General features: G+C 39.3%; 1 protein-coding gene across 1 annotated transcript; it reads right to left on the reverse strand.

The window, feature by feature from the left end:
- Window positions 1–8,363: 8,363 nt before the first annotated feature.
- LOC129705298 (polycomb complex protein BMI-1-like) lies at window positions 8,364–23,971 on the reverse strand. The gene is made up of 18 exons (XM_055648814.1): window positions 23,778–23,971; window positions 23,062–23,173; window positions 22,902–22,965; window positions 22,545–22,579; window positions 21,326–21,386; window positions 21,171–21,227; window positions 21,024–21,080; window positions 19,791–19,846; window positions 14,253–14,304; window positions 13,379–13,520; window positions 13,139–13,235; window positions 11,944–11,999; window positions 11,801–11,851; window positions 11,109–11,217; window positions 10,971–11,016; window positions 10,663–10,761; window positions 9,783–9,863; window positions 8,364–9,699 (listed from the first exon to the last, which is right to left on the reverse strand). Exons 1-18 carry the CDS (start codon window positions 23,914–23,916, stop codon window positions 9,379–9,381), a joined length of 1,635 nt encoding a protein of 544 aa, XP_055504789.1. The 5' UTR covers window positions 23,917–23,971; the 3' UTR covers window positions 8,364–9,378.
- Window positions 23,972–25,435: the final 1,464 nt, after the last annotated feature.

The raw sequence follows: 25,435 nt of genomic DNA on the forward strand, positions 1-25,435 counted from the left end.
ATAATTTATGAATTCGTCATAATTATAGGATTAACACTTTTTTAATGAAAACGTGAACTTGGTTTCAGTATCTATGAAGTGACAGCATGACTAAGACGCTGAGATGAATATCTTTGGGGTTTGGCATATTTAGTAGCAGATCTAATAACAACCAAATGTTTGGTAGTGATAATGACACGTTCGTGATATTTTTTTAAAATCTGGTTTGTGTTATTTGGGTTTATGAGTTATACTTGACACTGTTGTCATAATAGCCCAACGTAAACCTTGCAGCAACATCCAATAATCACGTGTGTACAAGTTAAGTACCGGTAAGATGTGTTCATTTCCCCCTGAAGCTCCAAATGAAATGGAGAATAATCATAATGGGGTAATTCCGCGGCATTCGAATGAATGGCAGGCAAGGTTGAAATAAACGGAGTTGCAGACTTCACTCACATTCTGCTTATGTTCAGTAGCAGTAATGCTGCAATAATTTAAGAAATCCTAACATTTCAATCTGAAGAGAAACCAAATGCATTTCGGACATCGCACTGCACAACCCTTTAAAGCAGTAATTCAGTTTTGACCATATTTGATCACAGCTAGCTCAAATAGTCACATAAAATAGAATTCAATCTAAAACTCATTTGTAGTTGTTTAATAAACGTTTAAATACAATTGTTTTTATAATGGTTATAAAATGTATCATATTCAATAAGAACAATAACGTTTATAATATTGCCTTGATTATTATTATTTTGCCTTATTTTATTTACATTTTCCCAACACGGTACCAAAGACTAAACCTGGAGTAGTCAGGAGAATCAAATGTTTCAATGCAATGTAAGGCAGCATGACAAAGGGGTTATAACAACTTGTATAGACTTGCAATTCCAATTTCCGCTATCACTACCAATTAAAGAAGTGATGAAAATCCGTATTAAAATTTAAACTGACCATTTGTTGATATTTCAAACGGAGGCAACAGTTGTAAACTATCGCATCGGCCCGTCCATGACAAAATGGGCGTTTGCTAAGAGTTCACACCCGAATATATTTGTCCTGCTATCTTTGGGAAGAAGATACAGGTGCCCAGAACCGTTACCTCCAGGTTCAAGACCAGCCTCTTCACTGTATTACCAGTTTTTTGAACCATTCCCGCCAACTCAAACCACAATCATATCGCAACCACCTCAACCTCACAAAACCACTACTGACTTTGCACCACTATGTGTGCTGTGGTTTTGCATTGTCATGGTATCGTTTACATAGAGTTACTGATACTTGACACTGTATGTCAGGTTGTTACTCGTGGGCGGAGCACCAAGGCAAATTCCTTGTATGTGAATACTTGCCCAGTAAACTTACTTACTTACTTAATTGCATATTATTGTTGTTATTGTCTCTACAGCTACAGCAAGTAAGAATTTCATTGTTCTGCTTCATATCAAATTAACATTTTTGTCATGACACTCTGTAACCATTTAAACCTTTGATCTCGGATTCCAGAAAGGATGTTTTGACACGTACTATTTGAAATTTCAGTGAATGCTTTCGACAGTGGATGATGGTTAAGTATTTGATACTAATGATGATAATGTTGAGTTGCATTTCTCCCCCTTACCCCACGCCTTCGACACACAACTGAAATGTTTTATACAAAGAATAAGAATACAGATGAATGTGTACGGTAATTGAAAAATTGTGCCGCGATCATGTATCAGGATGGATGGAGGGGGCCATTAGAATTGACATTCGACAATATTAATCGAGGTCGCGCCTTAAAGCCCTTGGAGCATTAAGCACGAGGTCAAACCAACCCCGCATCGCTTGAACCTATTCAGTGCATAGGCACTACTGCATATTGCATAGTGACCATTTCCACGGTTCATCGGTTTCCAAAATTGCAGCGGGTCAGATTTACAACGTTATTCAAATGATTCTTTCTCTATATTGACTTCGAAACATGGCTTCAGTCAATTTCATAAGGGGGAGGCGCTGTATGTTGCTACATTGATGCAGGTGTAGGAAACGCTGCAATGATCATTGCTGAACGGTGACATGATTGCATGGGTGTCGTTTGTTGATGTTGATGTTGATGGCGATGGCGGTGACAGACAGGTTTGTTTGAGCGCTGCCGCGTGCTCCAGGGGCCGGCGGCTGCGGTGCGGGCAGCCGGGCGCGCATGCGCGCTGCAGCCTTTCCCAGCGCTGCTCCGGCGCCCGCCAAAAGGGTCACGTGACGAGCGAGTGAGCAGTGGCTGTGCAGACCGCAACAACTAAAACGGGGGACTTCCTTTGTCACTAAGCACAGAAGCAAACGTGTAGGTGAAACATTACCCTGACTTCCCATCTTTAAATGCACCGTCCTGCAGGGTTATTTGTTTCACAGAAGGAGAATGGAAACAGTTTTAGCAGCTGCAAAACAAGAGAGAGAGACAATGCGGCTGCTTAGTGCTTGTCATCACATGCTCACTACACTGAGTGAGGCAATGTTCAATTCCCACGTTGCTTTCTGTCCACGCTCTTGGAATCAACCTAAAATACGTCCAACACCAAAGCTGCGAGCAAATCACGGCGATAAATAGCTGCCACGACCTAAACAAAAAATGTCCTACACGCATTTACATGGCATGTTTGATTACTGTTCATTCATCTCTTGTACACATCACACAAAAAAAGAAACAGCTTGTTTGCGAGCAGAGGAAATCCGCTCGTTGAGCAAAGAGCTAAAAAGAAGCCTGCAGGAGAACGAGAACGTTACCCACCACTGATAACGGAAACAGGAAGCAGCTATCTGATTAAAACATTTGCTTATAATCGTGATGGATTATGTTTAAGGTATTAATACAACACGTTTACATTTGAGAACCGTCATGATGACAACAGATTTATTATCGCATTTCCAGTTTACTTATGAAACTCTTAACAATAATATTTCCATTCTAACAGAATGAATGCCTTTGCTCCAGATCTCTTCAAAATGAAAGTAACACTTGAGTCAAGGGGAGGAACACCCAGCCTGCATGCATGTCATCCTCTTTATTTACGGATGGCATCGCTTGGTGGATATTTAAAGGCAAAGTTAATTTTTGCACGATCTTAGATTGCAAAGATCATTATTTATTTTCAATCTAAGTATTTACATCTGGTTTTGAAAGGTGAACTAGAAGGGCATTGATGTTTTTAAGACACGCCACCGTGGTTACATTTCAACCTATGACTTATAACTGGCTTTTCCGGTACGGTTAGTTGAAGAACTCTCGAGATAGAAACAACCCGTTGGAACACACCTGCAAATGTGCCTCTTTTGTACCCCCAGGAAGCCGCACATAGAAATATATAGACATTTTCCCAAGGCAAATGCGCGTCACACACAGCATTTACAGTAAACATTGTGTCTGGGAAGCCCGATTTGCCCGATGTTCACTCGTCGTAAGTTTGAGGGTAAAATCAAAAAGTGCTGTTTTGTTAATTTTGCCCAGGTTTCACTTTTGCTATATTAGTGAAGCTCGCGAATAAGAACCTCTTCTACTACAAAAAGGACAACAATACTTGGTCAAATCATTCGGACTATTAATCCCATCTTCCAAATTGCTCAAAAATTCATTCACGAATGAATCAAATATATTGAATTCAGTTAATTGTGTGAATAATCTGTGAAAATGGGACGAGCCAGTCACACCACTTCAGCATTGGTAGGGATTAATTTTAAAATTATATAACAAGATAGCAATGTTATATGATCTACTTAAGTGTGTTCAACGGGAATTGAAAGTCAGGGGAACCAATAGTTACACCAATAATCTTCATACTAGTGAAAAACGATTGATTTTCTACTTATATCAACTCAAACCTGGCCGGTTTGTGTTTGCTTGAACTCATTGGGCCTTTGTCAGTCTGTAGAAAAGGGACTGTTACGGCAATATTATTCAAATATCTTAATTATGTTTTCCTTTTTTCAGTCCGTTACACACATTTTAACCTCACATTCAAAGCGGCGCATTATATTCCCTCTGTGAATAAAGTTAAAGGAAAACATTTGAGCGTATCACTAAGAAACAAGGTATAAATATACATGAGTTTGAAGAAGGGCCCGAAATGTCACCTATCCATGTTCTCCTGGAACTCTGCCTAGCCTGCTGTTACTCCAGCATTTTGTGTCTTATTTGTAAACCATTATCTGCCGTTCTTTGTTTCCGTATAAAGGTACAAGCCGTATAACTTTCCATTGGACCCCGGGTATTAACACAATGTCAATCGTCACGTTACGTTGACTCTTACGGACAGTTCCTCAATATTTCTTTGCGTAACAACATTCTGAATGAACACAAATGATTGAATTTGCTTCTTCGGATATAGCTTTTTTTGTATTATCTTGAAATTGAAGCGTACATTGAAAGGTAAGAGATTCATAAATCAACATTAGGCTGTTAAAAATATGATTTGAAGCTTGTAGACATAACCCAGAGGCCTGGATGTGTGATCTGAGATACTAGTTTAAATCTGGCCCAAACCATTCGGTGATTTGAATCAGGGTAATTAAATGTATTCCGTAGCTAAATGCTGGCATCGATGTGGGTTACGGGACTGCCATATGATGAAAGAATGGGTCGACTGGGCTTGTATTCACTGGAATTTAGAGAGATGAGAGGGGATCTTGTAGAAACATATACAATCTTTAAGGGGTTGGACAGGCTAGATGCAGGAAAAATGTTCTCCATGTTGGGGGAGTCCAGAACCAAGGGCCACAGTTTAAGAATAAGGGCAGACCATTTAGGACTGAGATGAGGAACAACGTTTTCACCCAGAGAGTTGAGAATCTGTGGGATTCTCTGCCACAGAAGGCAGTGGAGGCCAATTCTCTGGATGTTTTCAAGAGAAAGTTAGATTTAGTTCTTCAGGGTTAACGGAATAAAGGTATAAGGGGGGGGCGGAAAACGGAACGAGGTACTGATTTTGAATGATCAGCAATGATCATATTGAATGGCGGTGCTGGCTCGAAGGGCCGCATGGCCTTCTCCTGCACCTATTTTCTATTTTCTGTGGGGGGGGGGGGGGGGGGGGGGGGGGGGGGGGAGCAGCAGGAATGGGGCATTGATTTTGGATGATCAGCCTTGATCATATTGAATCGCGGTGCTGGCTCGAAGGGCCGAATGGCCTACTCATGTATCTATTTTCTATATTTCTATATCTGATTGTCGCAAAGTTCCCAGACGGCTTAATTATCTTCACATGGGAAAGACATTTTCTTACCTGGCCTGGACTGGCCTACGTTTGACTCCAAGTCCACGTGAGTGACTCTCAATCTCCCTTGTGCAAACAATTCAGTTCAACAGCATTCAAAAGTGATAATAATTGCTAGTCTTGCTTTGGACGTCAGTAAATGAAAAATAACTGAAATACGTTACTCTGTCCATTCATATAATCTACTTAATAATCAAACCACTTAATACACTTGAACGCTACCAATCAGTATCAAAACCAACATTAGGCTGGTTTATTTCAACCCTATTGTTCTCATAACTCACCCATCCTATTGCCAAATGCTTTCAATTTTAGATATCACTCGTATCAATGTCCTTAGTGTTTTTGTATACTCTACATAGAGTGAAAACTAAAGAAAATCGATAAACTTAACCTTATAGAGAGCATTTTTAAACTTCGTGTGCGTTGGAATTTCACATATAGGATAGTGCACCATAAGACATTTGCGTTCAGGTCTGTCTTATTTGCAACATCTTAGGAAATACAATTGTTCACATGGAAATGAAAGTAATACTGCAATCGCCTTTACAATACAATATGTTCATAAGATGACATGGAGAATACAGATGACATAACAGAAACTCTTGAAATGTTTTGACCGTGATGTAGGTAAACGTTACGCTTCGAAAGGTCATTATGTAGCCACTTTTCGGTTTCTTTTGCATGGCGATAGCAGGTATGGAGCATAGCGGTGTCTATAACACGTCTTCAAGGGAGGTGGTAGAAGCAGAAAGGATAGCAACCTATACGAGACATTTGGACAGTCTCGTAAAGGAGCTGGGAGTAGAGCCTGACCCGTTGAGTTACTCCAGCACGTTTGTGTCTTTTTTGTAAACCAGAATCTGCAGTTCTTTGTATCTCTGGGAATCGAGAGATATGGACCATGTATGTGCAGGAAGGTGAGATTAGTTCAGATTGACATCACATAGGGCGCAGGCCCTGTTCCTGAGCTATGCTGCTTTATGTTCTGTGAGGGAAGTTTTTCAAATTGCGATTGGAATAGTTAATCGGGTCGGCTCGAGGATGACAATTAAGGTTATTGAAAATACTGTTGGCTACAGGAATGAGAGGATTGAGGTACATCATTTGGCGAAACGCAATCTCTGAAGATTTTATTTTGGCGATTTCAGCCTTGTAGGCTTTAGATTGAGCTAAACTACAATTTGATCGGCACTTTAACCCCCAGCAAATCAATATGTGAACGTCGTAATATCTCAGTGCTCCAAGACCGCGTAATCAATGAGATTTTGTCAGACTATAGTACACTCTTCATTGCACTCTCTGCACTTTCATGTCAACACTTTCCCATGTCACTGCTTTCCTTCGAGAAAATTATATCAACATATTTTATAACGTAGAACAGTACAGCATAGGGACAGGCATTTCGGCCCACAATGTCCGTGTCGAACATGAAGCCAAATTAAACTATTCTGCTCTGTCTGCACGTCATCCATATTCCAAAGTACCCTGGATATCCACATGCTTATCCAAAACGCCTCAAAATCTTTATTACACAATGCAAATGTATAACTCTTCTCTGACGTGCACAGTATTACTAATATTCAGACTGTTTCGTAAAGTATTAGCTTTGAAGAAAATGCGCGACATAGCTCGGCTGACCGAGAACATTTGTGTTGAATTTACTAAAGTACAGATTATCATTGGTATAGAAATGCATTGATATAGAAATAACCAGCATTTTCAGAAGAAACATGCAACGTAAAGTAAATACTAAGAGCAAATACAAAATCATTCATTTTAATTGAATTTTAAGAAAATTAAAGCACGTGTTGCATTGTGCTTTTTTCAATGTAGGACAAAAAGGCATGGTTTCCTTGTCGATTTGGGTACAATACCAGCGAGAATAGTACATTGCCAAAATACAGACAACATGACTGTCACGTGCTTTCCACAAACAGAATTTCGCCACCTTAAGGGATAAATTACCATCAAGTGTCTGTTGAGATAGAGTTAAACTGCCGACCACAATGAAAGAAAGACTATGTTGGTCAACCATATATTGGCCCGACGTGTACTTAAGTAGATGAACGGATGGCAAGCTATCATGGACAGTTTTACATCTTTTAAGGCAGCAGTTAAATACCCACGGTTTATTTAACACCCTGTGCCATCAGAGTTTAAAACTACAATGTCTTTTTGAATCAATAATCTTGACGTTTCAAGTTACCAATCAGCACATGTTTATGCCGCCAACGATGGCAATTGAAAGTCACCTAAGCCGCGTTAAATATTAACTTTCGAACATGTCAAGAATTTAATATGAAATCCGACGTTCCCGCCGCTTTCATTTCGGAGCATAAATTATTTTGTATTGGTACAACACAGACAACTCAGCGCATCGGATTTAAACATATCAATGGCCAAACAAATGGAGAAGAGATTTCTTCGCACGAAAACTATGCAGTTATCAACCTGATTTTCAGTGTGACTTTGGCCATGTCAGCAGTGGTAGCTCTATAACTGAACATTACTCATTACATTGTCATTTGTAACTAATCTGGTGGAAGCCACCCTTTTAAAACATTACCAATAGGCCCAGTGTTAGTTGCTCTGCAGTGGACCAAATGAAGTAAGTTGACTTTTGGAGATAGCATTTTTAAAGACTGAAACATTTTAAACAATTCTGTTTTTGATTTTTCAATCACTATCATTTAATAAAAACAACATCAATGGAGTATTCGAGAAGGAACTGCAGATGCTGGAAGATCGAAGGTACACAAAAATGCCGGTGAAACTCAGCGGGTGCAGCAGCATCTATGGAGCGAAGGAAATAGGCGACGTTTCGGGCCGAAACCCTTCTTCAGACTTCAATACTTCAATGAAGTATCTTCATTTTTCATTGTTAGAAAATTAAAAATCTATTTTAATATAATTTGAGTCCATACCAACACTGTTATCTGGCATAGGAGGGATTGACACTGGGCTCAATGCTGAACAACAACTATGTCAATGGAAATTATTTTGCAACCCAGTGGCATATTATTTAAAAAGTGTATTTAATGGACAATGAATAAAGGATCCTCTGTCCAAAGTTAAAAGGTTGTGCATGATAATTTGGACAGTGTGTTAATTTAAATGAAAACTAATGAAATGAACATTTCAAACAAAACATTTATATATACCTTAATACACATTATTTACTTGTGGCAATATACAGGGGCAGGATATTTGGAAATAATTATCTGAATTACCAAAGGTAGTATGTGCTAATGTGTAGTACGGTGGATTTGTTGGATGTTTAGCAACCATATGTACATACTTGACCTTTGAATGTACTTAAGCATTTCTTAAGATCGGGGAAATTAATTAATCAATAGAATCACTAAGTGTCGTAAATATTATTATTCTACACGCAAGTCACTTACACCATCCCACTTTCAGTATGAAATTATTTATCATTAAACAATGTTATTCTGAGTTGCTCACTTCAGTACTTTCTTGGAGTACGCATACTAATGTTGCAGGAAAACATTTAACAACCAAAGATGTCAACATCTATTGTCAGTCAGTTTTCACAGTGAAATGGCTACAAAGAATACATCTTTCTAACTTTCATTTCTCTTAAAATTCATTTTCAGTGTGTATCTTTGTGAAAAATCACTATCCTTTTATATGTAATCTGTACAGCCAATATCACAATGCCTATGTTTGGCAAAATTAAAAGTATGTTGATATACAGTTATAGTAAACTTCAATGCGATTAAACTATACAAATTATCTTCCAATGCTTATATCTTTACAATAATATCCTGTCCAGCTTTTCTTCTTTCATTTTCCACATTCAGAATAGGGTCTTTGTTGCAGTTAATTAAATCCAATGATAATAAGTGTAAATATCTCCTCAAATCTTTGCAATACACATTTCAGTGATGTAGATCCATTGAAGATAGGCATCCCCTGAAACTTGAAAGCCGTCTTCTAGAAATAATTGACTGTCATATCCAGTTGTGGTAAAGCCACGTATTTCTTTTGTTCTGAACCAGATATCCACTCACTACAGAACAGTGATGTTAATGATGATCACAATGCTAAGCATTTCTATATATTATCAGATGTATGAACAGATCTTCAGGTATCTATTGTCATTGCATCTTTTTGATGAATATTGTCAGCCTGAAGACACTGAAGAGCCATTGACAGATGGTTTCCGTGGCCTGTTTTTGCTGAATGGAATTTGATGGTTGGTATTGGAGGACCCATTCATAGTTGTTGATATATGAGGGAAGTGTGAATGAGGAGACTGCCCTGGAGTGCAGGGACTGGGCAGTGATGAGGATGTGGATGGTGCAGCAGCTGGGCTATTAGCCTTGTCACTTCCAGAGTCACTTTCTAAATCTCCACTGGTGTTATTTACTCCATCTTGTTGAATCCCGATCTTAATTCTTTTGCATGTTTGCCTCACTCGATATTTCAGAGGAAGTGGTCCATTCTGAAATAAAATTGAAGATATATCAGCAAAGGTTAAAGTTCAAAGATGAAAATTTCTCAGACAGTTGTATGTTGTTGACTTACCCTCCTCCATGTGTAAATATAGGCAATATCCATAAGAGTGTAATAATCTTTCAATGGTTCATCTTCATACATAACGTCAATCTAAGGTGAATAGAAGAAAAGAAAAATAATCATTACTAAATATTTTGTTTTGGTAATTTTATACAAATAAGCATCTAACATTTTAAATGAAATAAGTACAACTGTTTGCACCAAAAGTTAAAGTCCTGTTTAACTAATACATATCAATTAACATTTGCTTTTCAAATATATAAAGTAACTATCAATGTCATTTGAAGGCAAGTGAGAACATTTTAACCTTCCTTTCTGTAATGAATAATTCATTTGACAGGTTTGAGAAGGTGAGAGATTTGTCGGCTTCCTTGTAACTATTGAACACTTATCTACCCTTTTACCAACCCTTATCAATCCTTGTGGTTAATGAAAGTAATCTTAATGACTTGATAATTCTGAACTCCCACAGTTGCACGATTCATATTCATTAAAATTGAATGGCAGCACCTTTAAAAACACATCTCCAACTGCACTTTCAATTAAAATGTATTGAAATAAATTCAGCTTCAGCTACCAGTTCACAATAACATTTTTGATATGGAAATAAAATGCACCCAATCCAAAACGGTTTGAGTGTCTCTAAATCTCTTCACAGAAAATACTTAGGATATTGTACTTTTCAGAGTTGCATTCTCGCAGAAGCAGAATACAAGTACGTTGAATTCTCTGCCTCTCAAACAAAGCCAGAAATAGGCTGCAAGGATTAATCGCTTCCAAGATTATTTTTAGTATTAGAATATAACACAATGTTTTCTTCTCACCCAGGGCCTTACTTATTCAAGACCACCATTCCTCTGTATATTTGATAAATTAGAATTCAATGTACCTGGAAGGCATGAGGGATGTCCATTTTACTCCTCAGGAATTTTCTTAAATGCATCACAGTCATGGCTGCTGGACAGCGCAAATATCTCTTGTCATTCATCTAGAAAAAAAGAAAAAAAGATTTGATATAGTTTGTCACAACATATGTTGAGAAAATGAAATCATAATCAAATTAAATAGCAAAGCTGTCTTTGTTACATAAATGTAGCCATCTGAAAAATATTGAACCTATTTATTTTATTTGGCAATAGGTAACATTGAAAATATTGGTGCAAAACAAAAATGATCAAAATGCTCATGTTACATCACCTCATCTTTCGCTTTCTCTTTTTCTGCAGCGCCTTTTCGTTCAGTCCTGTTACACAAGAGTGACAATTTAGTCAAGAGAAATATAATACCTTGAACAGTACATGATACACTATTCACACGTTCTATTCCTGTACTTACTTATTTTGTTCATAGAATTCAATTGACAAACTAATGATTTCATCATCTGTTATAATCCTCTTTTCTTCTTCTGTGACTTCTCCCCTGTCTTCATTAGAGCCATTTGCTGCTGTACAGTTTGGAAAATTAAAATGGTGCAATTTCAGATAATCTTCATACACTTACAGTTAATTAAGCAATCCATCAACATTTGCCAGAAACCATTGGCTCATCTTTGAAATGCTTTATATATTCAGCCGATAGTTTGAGTGCCATTGAACATTTAATGTAAATGAGTAATGTGTCAAAAGGTAACATAAATCTCTTTTGTTAAAATAAAGGGTTAACATCCTTATAACATCAATTCCGCGCTGCACTCCAAAGTAGTAACAGCATAAAATTACCCCTTTGTCTAGAGTTTAACAAAAAAATATCCATTGTAATTATAAATCTGCTGGCATATTGTTTGACATTGATTTTTGAAACTGTCAGCTACATCTGCACACAAAGCTGTTACAATCCTAAACCTTTACAGTGCATCAAAGGCACCACGCAATACCTAAACAAATCCTTGAGAAGTATCACCATTATTTTGTAAAAAAACTAAATATTTTGAAAGTTTTGAGATATTATCAAAAACTTAAACTTTTATCAAAAATTTCTAGTTTGAGTTTAGTAAAAACAAAATCAATAAATGTTAGTAGCACAGTTACCGTCAGCAGAGGGATGAGCAGCATAGAAGTCCCTCCTACGTTTCATTTCATCTACAAAGACAGGAGCTATTAGTTGTCCAATTGACAAACAGAAATTCAATTCATATGTAAAGTACCCAACATAGAGATTGTTCAGTACTCACCTTTGAAAAGGCCAGGAACTAATTTATATACAATGTCTTGTAAAGTTTTATCGGACCTAAAGAGGTTAAATATGATAATTATATATATTCATATATTCGAGCAGAAATATTTTATTCAGCATATGATTTAATTTTGAAAACATTCAATACAATACGATTGTTTTGGTGGCCCTAATTTAGGTGAGTGTCAAGTAATCATTCACTTCATTTGAACTCAATATTTCAAATACAAACCATTTTCAGTTTTTGATACCATACAAAAATAACACTTAAACTATGATAAGTAATTTTAAACAAAATAGGTCCTGTCAACTTGGTTAAAGATTTTTAGTAATTTATGACAAGGTTTATTCATTTGATAATGAATTCCTTGAAGTAGTATCCACTGGCAAAACGAGAAACAGCCCTGGCTTATCAATAAATTGGATGTTTGTACTGACATTTGCTAAGGAACTTCTTGTATTTTAAGAGTAGTTTAGAAGAACACTTACTCATTTATACATAATAATATTAAGCAGTCCACAACAATTTTTGAATCCAACAATTTTAAAGCTTGCTGCAGAAGTTCTCTCCACCATTTAATAAATATGATTTTCTTTTGGTATTATAATAGAAGAACAGCAATGCGAAATATGTTCAATACACTAGCAGAGTGACATGTTCTGTGTTACATTGGACAGTAATTGGAAATAATTTCCATAAAGACATTAAAATTAGTAAATCTTGTTGGGAATGCAATTTGAACAAAATGTATGCACCTAACAAAGCAGTACGTTTATTCAGTTAATAATTGAAACATTTTAACTATCAGATAACATAACTTACAGATAAATTCCAGCTGGTAGTGGAAACATTCCATTAGTAGAATTACTGTAGTATTTATTGTCCACATGGTGCTGAATGATAACAGCCAAGATTAGTTGGTGTCAATTGTTGGACCCATTCTGTTTATGTTTAAACAAATCAGAATGTGAAAATACCACATATCTCATTCAAGTATTGCCACCTGCTTTTTCCTAGATTCCAGTGCACAGAACATATGCTCAAGATATCTTACTAACCGGTGCAATTGTCTACTGCTTTTTAGAAATGTAACCGCTCTGTCACTTCCATGGGACATAGTTGCTCTGCCACACTCCGCAAACACACGCATTTAACGGTGTTTCATGGTCATCATACGTACACCAATACACACCTAATGTTAAGAAGGGGCCTCGTTTTGTGTACTTGTACATCGCAAATGGGACAGTACTTGCTCGTTTCCAAGTAACGGACAATGCAGGTCTTGCAAACTATAAATAAAAGAGAGTATTTACAATATTTTGCTCATGTTCCAAGAAATGTTCCGTAACAACTCTCGCAGTCTTTCAATTTCTCTCTCTCACACACACACACACACACTGCCATCTGAACTGGAGCACATGAGAACACTCACATGAATGTAGACACTCGATGATGGTTGTCGCATCGATGAAGTAACCTCCACACAACACACACATCAAGTGAGGATTTAGTTCGGTTATTTTGATTCGTGTTGTTCGGTGCATTTTCGAACTAAAATGGCCGCGTTCTGAAAGCTGAACAGAAACACAACTCATACAAGGGCAATTATATTTCTTCCATGAAATATCAATTGCCATATTAAAGACACAGGCTTGGTTTCACTGTAATATTCACAGAGCAAGTCGGGCAAACCACCCGCCAGATCCTACAAAAGCAATACGCAATAAAAAAGTAAGTACAATGGAATCCACGGTTGATCAGAAAATTGTGATTTGTGAAATAACATTAGCATAAAGGATGGTGAGGTAAAGAAATATCAGTTTACTGACATTTTGTGTCCCTCGTTGATTTAGCCTTAATTGGTAAAATGGTAAAAAATAAACCCCATTTGTAGAATTATTGATACATCCGAAGCTAAAAAGCTTTTCATGAAATGCTCAGAAGCTGAAGTGCAAACCCCTGCAGCATAGGGCAAAACTACCCAATTAATGGGAGATCAATTGAGAAAGACCCCGCTGCATCTTTCTTCTAATCAAAAAGACTTCATGGTCTTATTCGCGCCACCTTTCCGCTGAGCCCAACTGCGAATATTACATGAAAACACTCATACACCAACCACATGCAGGTATGTAACAATGAACCACGAACAGTACACTTGATCATTCTTATTGTCTTTGTTTCCTTCGTGTTTAAGGATAACAAATCCGCATCTTCTAGACTTTGCACACACACACACACACATGCAAGTCGAGTGTGCCCAACACACACTTCTTTCTATGAAGCCCGCATGCCTTTGGGCTCATTACGCGGCTCCAAGACGCGTCGGGATCGATGGAAATTCGCAGTAAGACAAAGCAACTATTTAAGTAGCAAAACACGTCTGTATTACAAGCATCATCGCAGCTGGATTTGCCATCGGCCGTTTCATGCTTGACATTAAACCAACGATTCACCGGCACCGCGTAAAGCGAAACAGGAAGAATTGTGTTCTATAAAGCCATTTCCGGCAATTACATGTTGGTTTGCAAATATTTTAATGAACATCGCGTAGTTATATTAGTAATGTCATGCAGATTACCAAAGCCAATCCGTTACAAATGTAATAAATTAAATAATGCTTGTGTACAACACGGGGACCATTCTTGATGATCAAAAAGGCAAATTGACGTCTGCTGGTGCCCACACTCGGCAATTCTTGCAGTTACTATAGCAACTTGGGTTATACTTGGCATTTCGCCAAAGGACCGAAAATAGAGCGAGCTTCTGCAGGGGAGACCACGGCGATCACGTGGAAATATCGCCAATTTAAAACCTACAACTTAAATCAGAACCGGAGGACGATCAGAGCCACCTAAACATGCAAATCTCACCGCCATTTCAAATGAGCCTCAACACAGCGCACATCATCGTTTTTTTTGTTGGGTCTCCTTGAGATAGTCTCCACGTCGACACTAGCTTTAAGTAGTGGCTTTTGTGATCGCACGGTTTTCTTCTGTAAACGCCTCTCTCCTTCTCGGAGCAGCTTTAATGGGAGTCTGCGGTTCCGCCACACAGGGTCACTTTGATAGAGTACGCCTATTGATTAATAATTAATTAATTGATCAGAAAACAAGAACTCGCCGGGGTCCAATGTTTCACTTAACTTTTCGAGGGCAGTGAGCCCTCTGTAAATGCAAAAAAAAAAAAAAAAGCAAACTGTTTGATTTCCTCAAGCACAACCAGCAAGAAATGACCAACATGCAAATAATCGTGACGCGAAATATTCAACAGCAACCAGGGGCAAATACACGCAACGCACACCATCAAACAGATGGAAAAGATAATTAATTATCGCACTTAATTATAATCCCTATCACACCGTGTATATTTAAGATTAATACATTCATTACAGTTTCATATATAAAGGCAAATTTTAACCACAGCGCCGACCCGCGTCGTTTCGAAGTAATCAAGCTACAACATCAGCAGATATAAACAATCATCATGTCTGGATTTTTTTTGTAGGTAGCATTTGGTCTTCAGGCACAAACGATGCACAGAATCCAGTGGCATCCCATTCATTGTCCTTCCATGCAGTCCCAACACAAAACGCAGAACTCAATGCGATCAGTGTTAATTTACTGAGAATAATCGTTTTATACAGATTCGCTGACGACACTCGGGCTTCGAACCTCATCAAAAAGTGCTCGTTCATTCATTGTTCAATTCTCGGCACATGGATATATTCGTAGCCTGCATATGTACCCTGAGAGGTATCTCACTACCAAGTGGCGTAGATCCTATCGGCGATAGAGCGATTAAAAACAAAATAAAAACAAACCACGTGTTTCACAATGCTCCGTTCTCATCATGACTCGTGATTTGTCGCTCTTATCAAAGTGAGATCAACTGAACGGCTATGGATTTAGCTGATCAATAGATTAACCACTTCATCTTTGAAAACCTCATCTCGGACAGACAAGCCAAAGCTGGTACATATATATATCTATCCATGTAAACACACGTGTTTTATATCACATACCCGTGGGCTTCCGTTTATGCCAGATAATTCATTTCAGCTGTGGGACTTTGTGCCTCCCTGATTTATATTTTAAGCCCCACGTTTTCTTATTATCAGCGAGGTAAACAATTAGCCTTCTGACATGTACACACACCAGTTCCATGCAACTAAGAATTCTATTTTGTATCTGAATAAAATGCAAGAAAAAACCCAATGTCTATGCCATTTGGGCATATGTCTTTAAGACACTTTTAGACAACCCATATCTCAAAAATGCAGATGCTATTCCAATATATGCAACAGTAACATTGGCCACGATGTCGAACAGCAACATTTAAGGCAAAATTATGATTGTACAATTAAAAAAAAACACACACAAATGTGTCGGTCAGCTTCTTTATAACAAAACCAAACCTCAGGAGCTGCTGAAACCATAACACACTCAACACCCTCTGGACACACACACTATTTTGAAAGCAACAATAAATCTAAACCACAGTGCAAACAAAATTCAAGTCATTAACTAAAATAGAATTTTCCACTGCTGAAATCAAATACACGGATAAAGGGAATACTGTCAAAAGGAGTTTCTTCAATGGGTTCTCTGATTTCAGGGCAATCATTAAATTAAAAAAGAAACAAGCATTATTGTTGGTCTAAAGAGAGTTCTTTGCAGCTCTCAAATTCTTATTCTCGGCATATTGGCTCAATCATACCGCAGAAAGGACCACGTCAATTGTAACGGAAGGATGGGGTTCGGAGACCTTATGTTGGGTGTTATTCTGCAACTTCACAACATTTGCAGTCACTCCTTGCTTGCAATAAACCATAGACGAATTGCATCCAAGGCTATCTGCTCCTCCTGCTCAATGTACATTCGGTGTCCATACAAGCAAAGGATGGATAACCAGCGCTTTGCCCTGCCTTTGCCCCCATCCCTTCCCGAGGCGACCACCACCATCTTCACCATCAACCTACTAAAAACACTGGGCTAGGACTGCACACGCCGCCAATGTGTTCTCGGAAAGCACTCTAATAAATCTATCTGGACAAAAAAGGGGGAAAAACACTTACTCCCACTCATACCCAGACCGAGCATACCTCGTGCTCTCTCTGGAAATAGCTGCTGTCAATCTGATCGGATCGCCAATTAAAGAAAAATGTCAATAAACACGAATAAAAAGAACCTCCCGACACCCCGACACTTGGTTCCCACAAAGCTTTAGGTGGTTCCTGTTTATTTATTTGCTCCGGACACCACGAGCAATGTACGAGAATACGCGGGGCACCGCCACCAACCGCCATGTTTACCCTCAAAATCCAAAGGACTCTTGAGAAGTTAAGTTCAGAAAACGCACCGCGCTCGACTTTTCACCCAAACAGTCACACAAGCATGTTCCCTATCCTGTGTGGATTCCAACTCTATAAAATCGTTCCAGTAGGTCGCCCGTTTGATGTGAAAACTTACATTTATATCAGAGGTGAGCAATGACGCGTCGACGGTGCAGCAGCAAATTTCCACCATGGTTAGATTTCAAAGAAATCTAAATAAAAATCGGCCACAGCTCGAACCTCCCAAGTTACAACGATCGAAAGTACAAATATTATTCTGCCGACACAAACGAGCAGAACGATCGCAGGCACAACCGCGGCGGAGAATCGAACAAAAATGTCCAGAAGTGCATAACGAAACTGAGAGGAAATAAGGAGGGCGAATAGACGCCGTGTTGCTGTCAGCAGTAAGAGCGAGAGAGAGGAGAGAGAGAGAGAGAGGGAGAGAGAGAAAGAGAGAGAGAGAGAGAGGGGCAGCACCGGGTGCACTTTCAACAGCGAAATCGGCCTCAAATCCTGGGCAGAATGTACCTGGGAAATGTTTCCTGAGCAGCGCAGCCTTGAGACACCATGCCCCGGGAACGCCGACTCCGGCCCACGGCGTCCACTCCGCAGAAAACAATGAAAGTTGTAGATCAGGAGGAAAAAATGAATAGCAGCCAAGCGGCCATCTTGCATGAACTGCAGACGCTGTCAATTGCATTCGCAGAGGCTGCAGCTTTCAGAGAGAGAGAGAGGGGAGAGAGAGAGAGAGGGAGAGGGAGACAGAGAGAGGGAGGGAGGGAGAGGGCGAGCAAGAAAATAACATTGGTTAAACGCCTGCCCTGCAAGTCTGGCAGCCACCCTGGCATCAGGACGCAATCCACACACTTGCAATATTTATTCTCTCGATTCTACCTTATTCCGGGGCAGCAAGACGGCCGGGCTGTTCCCGGTTGTAGAAGTTGGTTTAAAAAAAACACCCCCGAAGCCCAGTGATGGGTGCCGTGAAACTGACACCGTCCCCCAAAATGGCTCGACTTCGACCGCCCCCAATCTGTCACGTGGTATCATTCCTTAAGGGTGGCCTGGGAATTAGAGTCGGTGTAATCAGAGCCGACCCCCTCCCCTCCCCCGTCTCCATGCACCGCCCCCCACCACCCGTCTCCCCCTTCAAAAAAATACCACTACAGAATGCACCCTTTACCAGCCCCGCGCGTCGGCTTCAGCTCAAGATCCATTCGACCAATATCAACAAGCTTAAAAAAAAAAATCTATATACACTGGCCGACGGAGTGAAGCGAATGGTTTTCGATGCAGGAAACATACGGCCGAATATTCCCCTGAACTTCTATTCTTGGAAAGCAATTGACAAGAAATATATCCAAATTAGAAAATGCAACGTTCCAGGAGCTATAGATTGGGATACGATTAGGTACAGAACTGCATTGGCTTGTAGCCGAGGTTTGCACTGAAGCGATCCTACCGTGACACAAATTTTGAGATTGTTCTAGTGTTGTTTGTACGAACGGAATTTTTCCGATTGATTCTTTAAAAACTGCTTGAACCAGCCGGAATCCTGAAGGCGGGTTATTTCATTGCTCGTACCTGTGCCTTCAAATGTACCCAGATGCCCATGATATCCTTCTTGACAAATTTAAGATTCATACTTGTCGACAAGGGAGGAGGGGGGCACAATATTGAGGGGGTATCAGCTTTGGGCATCTGCAACTGAACGATCTTGGTTTGGGTACGTTTTATACTCAATATCTAAATACCGACGCGAGGCGCTGGAAAAATACTGCGTTAGGCTTTTAAATGCGATTTCTCCTTATTTATTTAAACATAATTAAATTCTAGTATTATCAAGGGCACAAGGCAATAGATTGTGCAAAGCCACAGGTAAACGTTTTTGATGAAAAGAAGTTCTCTAACTATTGGACAATACTCCATAATTCGAATTAAGTTTGCCACCCCCTGCCCATCGCTCTCTCGCTCCACCATTTGCTACCTGACCTGGATGTGGGTATGTATTTAAATTTCGGGGAATTAAGACATTTATTAAATTCGAATCTGCCAGACATTTGAAAAGTAATTGACTTTATCGCGTGTCAAAATATGGAAGAAATTCGAAAAACATCCAGCAATCGGCCAACGTGTGAAATTATTTACAAACGAAAAGGGTGCAAGGAAAAAGAAAATGAAATCTCAAGCCATAAGAATCTCTTTATTTAGGAAAAAAATGTGTAGTATATACAGATGAACATGAACAAAAGTACAAAATGTTGGTCACTCTATAAATATACAAGTCTGATACTGCACCACGTCTTCATCTACACAAGCATTTTATTAATTTTACGAAGACAGCAGAATTTTATACATTTCGTCAAATGCAAAGTTTGAACTATTTATTTGTGGTTTCGCTGTTTACTTCGCTTGCATACGATCTGGAAGAGCGCAGGTTTTGGCGGATTCATTTTATGCCACCCACAGCTTGGAGTTCAATCGCGGTCCTCGCAGCTCCATCAATTACATTTGACTCGCCTTCTCCATGCTTTTAGCCGCGTCCTTCAACTTCCCCAAAAGATCCTATAAAGGGAACAGTTTTTGTTAATAAAAAAATGCACATCTATTTCATCGACAGGGAAAGGGAAACGTTTTGTACCATTAAGGAAGGTCATATCAAGTCTCTTTCCGGGAATACATTCCCGAAATGTGTCGCACATCAAAATGATTTTTTTTTTAATGCAAACAATGTCAACAGACTTTGTCAGCAGCATGCAATAGCTTATCTTGCGTTAAAGCAGAAGCAGCGAGTCAAATGGTTGCGAGTCCATGTCGCTTCTCCACATTTTGGGGGGCTGTTGTTGCACTGTTGAATTAAAATCCGAGAATTGCAAATCCATATATATATTAAATTAAACTCGCGGCCACGGAGATTAAAAAACCCCGCATCGGAACATTTCACAGAGCAGACGGATCCGACAACAGCATTTTACTACAACATTTTCGCTGCTTTACTACAGTTAGCAGTTACAAAAAAATCTTCTCGTAATAAACGTCAACGGCCAAAATGCCGACTGCCGAGCAGTGTTTTAGTAAATTAAAACCAGGCAAGTCGACGGTCTGTCAAACGGCGAATAACCAGCAGCGACAGCAAGAGCACTAAAAAATTGCAAATATTAAGTTATTGACACGAAATGATTCGGGTTTACATTGGTAAATAAGTAGAACTCAAACACAATCAAAGCCGCAAAGAACCAAAGGATTTATTTTATCCCTCCAACTGTAAATTGCTCCTTAAAATTATACGATGCAAAGTGGCGATGTTAGGAAAAGGTGATATTGCAGCGAGGTAAATTCAGTAAGTGATAACTAGACCCTGGAAAATAAGAACAATTAGGCAGAACTGAAAAAAAAAACATTTTCTATTTCAATGGAACAGTGAAAATGACTGCAATCAAAAAGGGGGAATTGAAAGTGGCTCAATGTGTGAGAAAAGAGTGGACATTGAAATCAATATGATTGAAATGTTAAAACATAAGCGATTGTATCATGATTGAAACAGCTTGTATTTTAGATTATCCCATTATTTCCTAATAAACATTTCTCACCGCGTTCCAAAATAGCACATGCATGACGTTTTTTTTTGCATTAGTGCAACCGGTTCCGTCCTTTCTGGGTCAAATTGTAATACAGTAAATTAAAACCTGGGCGACAAAACAAGTGCATTTGGTAAAACGACGGAATGTTTGTGTTAAAATACCTGCAATTGCTCCATTGTACAACTGAAAGTAACATCCTGAGCTGGTCGGGATCCATTCTGCAAGAAGGTTAACGCACTATTAAACTGTGTCGAAAAGCAAATGCAAAATACGGTATCCGGCGCGTTTTCTGGCAGTTTCCCCCTTACCTCCACATTCAAGGTCAACAAATATGCTGGTTGATTAACTTTATGCAGATGGTTATTCTGCAAGAAAAAAAGTCGGGGATAAACAAGGACATTTGAAAATGAAAACGTTTCCCGCTATCCCAACAAAATGCAGAGATTAAACGTCAGCTTTTTACCCTAATGTGATATTCCAATCGCCAAGAAGCATCAATGATATGTGAAGGATATCTCGCCAAGCTGCAGAATATATAATTTTAAAAATCAATTATTTCTGTAAGAAATTTCCAAGGTTCATACAAATGTCAATCCACCCCCTAAATCCCATAATACCATCCCTGCTACCACATTTCTCAATGCATCAGCCCCCACCCAACCCTTGTTAAAAGTCGTGACGTTGAAGAACTGGGTTTTATCCAAGTCATCTTGGCTCAGGTTCCCCCCGTCTTTATTGAAACCCGTCCTGTATGGATGTTGTGAATACCATTGCTTGGTGCATGAGGGATAAAACTAAACACATGGAATAAGTGGTAATGGCCAAAACAAAACCTGTCATTGTCATTAGCAACAGTGTGGAACAATCATAAGGCAAATTCACCGAATGTCGTACGTATATTCACAACTTCCGTTTCTCAATACATTAATTGAACATTTATTTTGAGACAATCATTTAAAATATATTGCCTGAACACTGAAAAGTTACTCAAGCATTGATTTGCTAAAGTAACTGTGAGATTACGATTCCAGTCAGTCGTTCTCCGTAATGTTTCTAAAAGTTGCAACCCAGTGTTGCCTACATAGTGAAACAAAAAAAGTTATCATTCATAATGGGGCCACAGTTTAAGAATAAGGAGTAAGCCATTTAGAACGGAGACGAGGAAACACTTCTTCTCACAGAGAGTGGCGAGTCTGTGGAATTCTCTGCCTCAGGTGGAGGCAGGTTCTCTGGATACTTTTAAGGGAGAGCTAGATAGAGCTCTTAAAAATAGCGGAGTCAGTGGATATGGGGAGAAGGCAGGAACGGGGTACTGATTGGGGATGATCAGCCATGATCACGTTGAATGGCGGTGCTGGCTCGAAGGGCCGAATGGCCAACTTCTGCACCTATTGTCTATTGTCTATTTCGAAGTGACTGCATTTAAAACCAGTCCTAGTATCCACAGTCGGCTGGGGATTGGCACAAATAAATAATTGTTAGATTGCGTCGGTTAAGTAATTATGATGTGCGGGCATCACGTATGCTGTTAAATAAATGCCAGAGCAGAATCTAAAATAAACTGTTTATATTAACCAGATTAGAACATTTTGAATCTAATACCCAAGATGCAACACGGAATTACACACTCAAATTGACATTTTGTATTATAGACCAGCTGTGCAAATGTAATTACCACTCACCCTCCAAGTAGGCTTTCCACTTTATCTTTGTTCTTCTAAATATCAAAAGGAAACACACCAACTTAGTCGCAATAACAGAGTTAAAATAATAATGTTTGCAGTGACTGTTTTTCTTTCAATATCTAGGCGCTGGCGGCATCTGTGCGTGTCAAAGCCTGTTATGACAGATCCACACGGAACTACAAGATCACAACTCAAAATAACGCTTTGAAATCAATGATCTACGTTAAGCAATTACACATCAGTAAAATGAAAATAAATTAAATTATCTGTATATTTCCTCATGACAACTTGTTAATTTGCAGTGAAACTACAATTTTTACAAAGCAACACTGTGGAATACAAGATTCATCAAACCTGGTATGTTGCACAAAATAAGTCTATTCTTTCTCCTCCCAGCCTGCAGTCTTCCAGTACCGTGCTGAAAGTAAATGACGCTGGTTACAAAACACCCCTACACCCGAAAAGGAAGTTTAACCGAATATTATCGATATTCATAAATCTACTACATGGTAACCTTATAGTCGACGCGTCGGCGTTGTGTTTTCCAGCCTCCAAAACACATGTTGCAATGGCTACATTGCATTGTTTCACCAAAGTCAAGTCCACATTTCCCAGCTCTGCATGATCTGCACAACAAGGGTAGATTATGGATTTGCAATACCATGTCCACATTTACAAAAAAAAGGTTTCACCTGCTAGCGGTTCACATTTTGCCAGGGCACAAATGCCATTTTTTCATCCACATTATAAAAAAGCTAAACGGTTCCCCTGGAAAACTGACATATTTTACTCTTTATTGACATGGAATTATTTTGACAAAGCCTGGTCTTCAATGGTAACCCACAGTTATATCTTCACATGCACGGGTCGGACTTTAAACATTCTGTTGAAGCATCTAATTAAAGCAGAATACAGTCCAGTTCGGTCCTCAATCCTGATGTATTAGGCCTCAGGATATCAATTCACAACAATGAAAACGTCCAGGCTCAACATGCACAACGCGTCATGAGCTCAAAAACAAAGCAGCAGTCAACACAGCCCGGTTAGTAAATAAACTATGCCTTCAGATTTTAATTTGTAACTGCATTCGGGAGCATTGCGACAGCGAGCCGTTTGCAGAGGAACAGCCCAACCGTGTCCTTCCTGCAACTCACACATCAGTGGGGAAAAAACCCAGCCCCTCGTCCTCCCTCCCCCTTCCCCGCAAACTGCTGCAACATTCGCGCTTACCCAATGTCGCTCCGTCTGTTTGCGGGTTTAGGAGGCTCTCGAAAGCCGCTTCCACTAAAATGTGGAAGGTTTTGTCGGAGAAGTGGCTGGGATCGGCCAGCAATTGCAATCCTTTCAGTGCATACTCTGGCAGCTCCATTGTGCATGGACTGACCTTCGACACGGGGCCACGTGATCGGGCTCAGCTGATACACACGGATGTGACAGTGTTAGTAATGAACTGAGCTGGGAGGCGAGCAGCGTGCATACTCCCTGGTGGAAAACCTACCCACCACTTGATTGTAGTCATTTAGCAGCCGGTCGTGTGGACAGATTTTTCATAAACACAATAGCAGAAGCTTAATATCGTATTCAATACAGTGAAAATATTTTAATGACTCATTTCCGCAAAGTGCTACTCTTAAACACCAGCCCAACGTTACCGTTTGTTTACTCATTTTATTGTTAATAGAAACAGCAGATTAGTAGATGTCTCCACGAGTGTGGGTAGATGCAAATGATCAATCTGGATCTCATCAGTTTAACGTCTATGTGTAAATTACACGCGCTAGTAAATGCAATCATTGTGCTTTAGTTATAGAAAGCACGATAGAAGGTAGGTGTCCGGCTAGATGGTTGCTGTTGCTGTGCTGACATGAACCATCTAGGGTGGCTTCATAAGATTTCTATATTTTCACTCCCCATGTTTCATTTATTGGCATTGACCAAATCAATTAGGAACTTTCCTGCAATTCATCCATTATCATCAATTAAAAGAAAATATATATAAAGTTAACTTTAGATAAAGAAAATTGTGTTAGGTATTAAAATAATTATTTGGCTAAACACTGCTTCTCTTTGCATTTTACTATAAAAATATTACATCAAGAAGCTCTCATTGATTGAACGTTTGGTCAGTAGTGTTGGCTAGCTGTAGTTTAAGCACAACCAGAGCAAAGCTACTCTATTGAATATTGCCTTAATTGTATGCTACATGTAACCTTTGTTGCAGTAAGATAGAATCATAGAAACATAGCAACATAGAAAATAGGTGCAGGAGTGGGCCATTCGGCCCTTTGAGCCTGCACCGCCATTCGATATGATCATGGCTGATCATCCAACTCAGTATCCTGTACCTGCCTTCTCTCCATTCCCCCTGATCCCTTTAGCCACAAGCCACATCTAACCCCCTCTTAAATATAGCCAATGAACTGGCCTCAACTACCTTCTGTGGCAGAGAATTCCACAGATTCACCACTCTGTGTGTGGAAAATGTTTTTCTCATCTCGGTCCTAAAGGATTTTCCCTTTATCCTTAAACTGCGACCCCTTGTTCTGGACTTCCCCAATATCGGGAACAATTTTCCTGCATCTAGCCTGCCCAACCCCTTAAGAATTTTGTACATTTCTATAAGATCCCCCCTCAATCTTCTAAATACTAGCGAGTACAAGCCGAGTCTATCCAGTCTTTCTTCATATGAAAGTCCTGACATCCCAGGAATCAGTCTGGTGAACCTTCTCTGTATTCCCTCTATGGCAAGAATGTCTTTCTTCAGATGTAGCAGTGAACCTAATTTTGCGGGAAACATGATTAAGCTTGGACTAATTAACCTTGAAAATAAATTTTCGACATAACAACTCGTGAGTTTGATCAAAACAATGACGACAGGTATAGAGAGA

The sequence above is a fragment of the Leucoraja erinacea genome, chromosome 2 (genome assembly GCF_028641065.1).
Source record: "Leucoraja erinacea ecotype New England chromosome 2, Leri_hhj_1, whole genome shotgun sequence".
NCBI lineage: Eukaryota > Metazoa > Chordata > Chondrichthyes > Rajiformes > Rajidae > Leucoraja > Leucoraja erinaceus.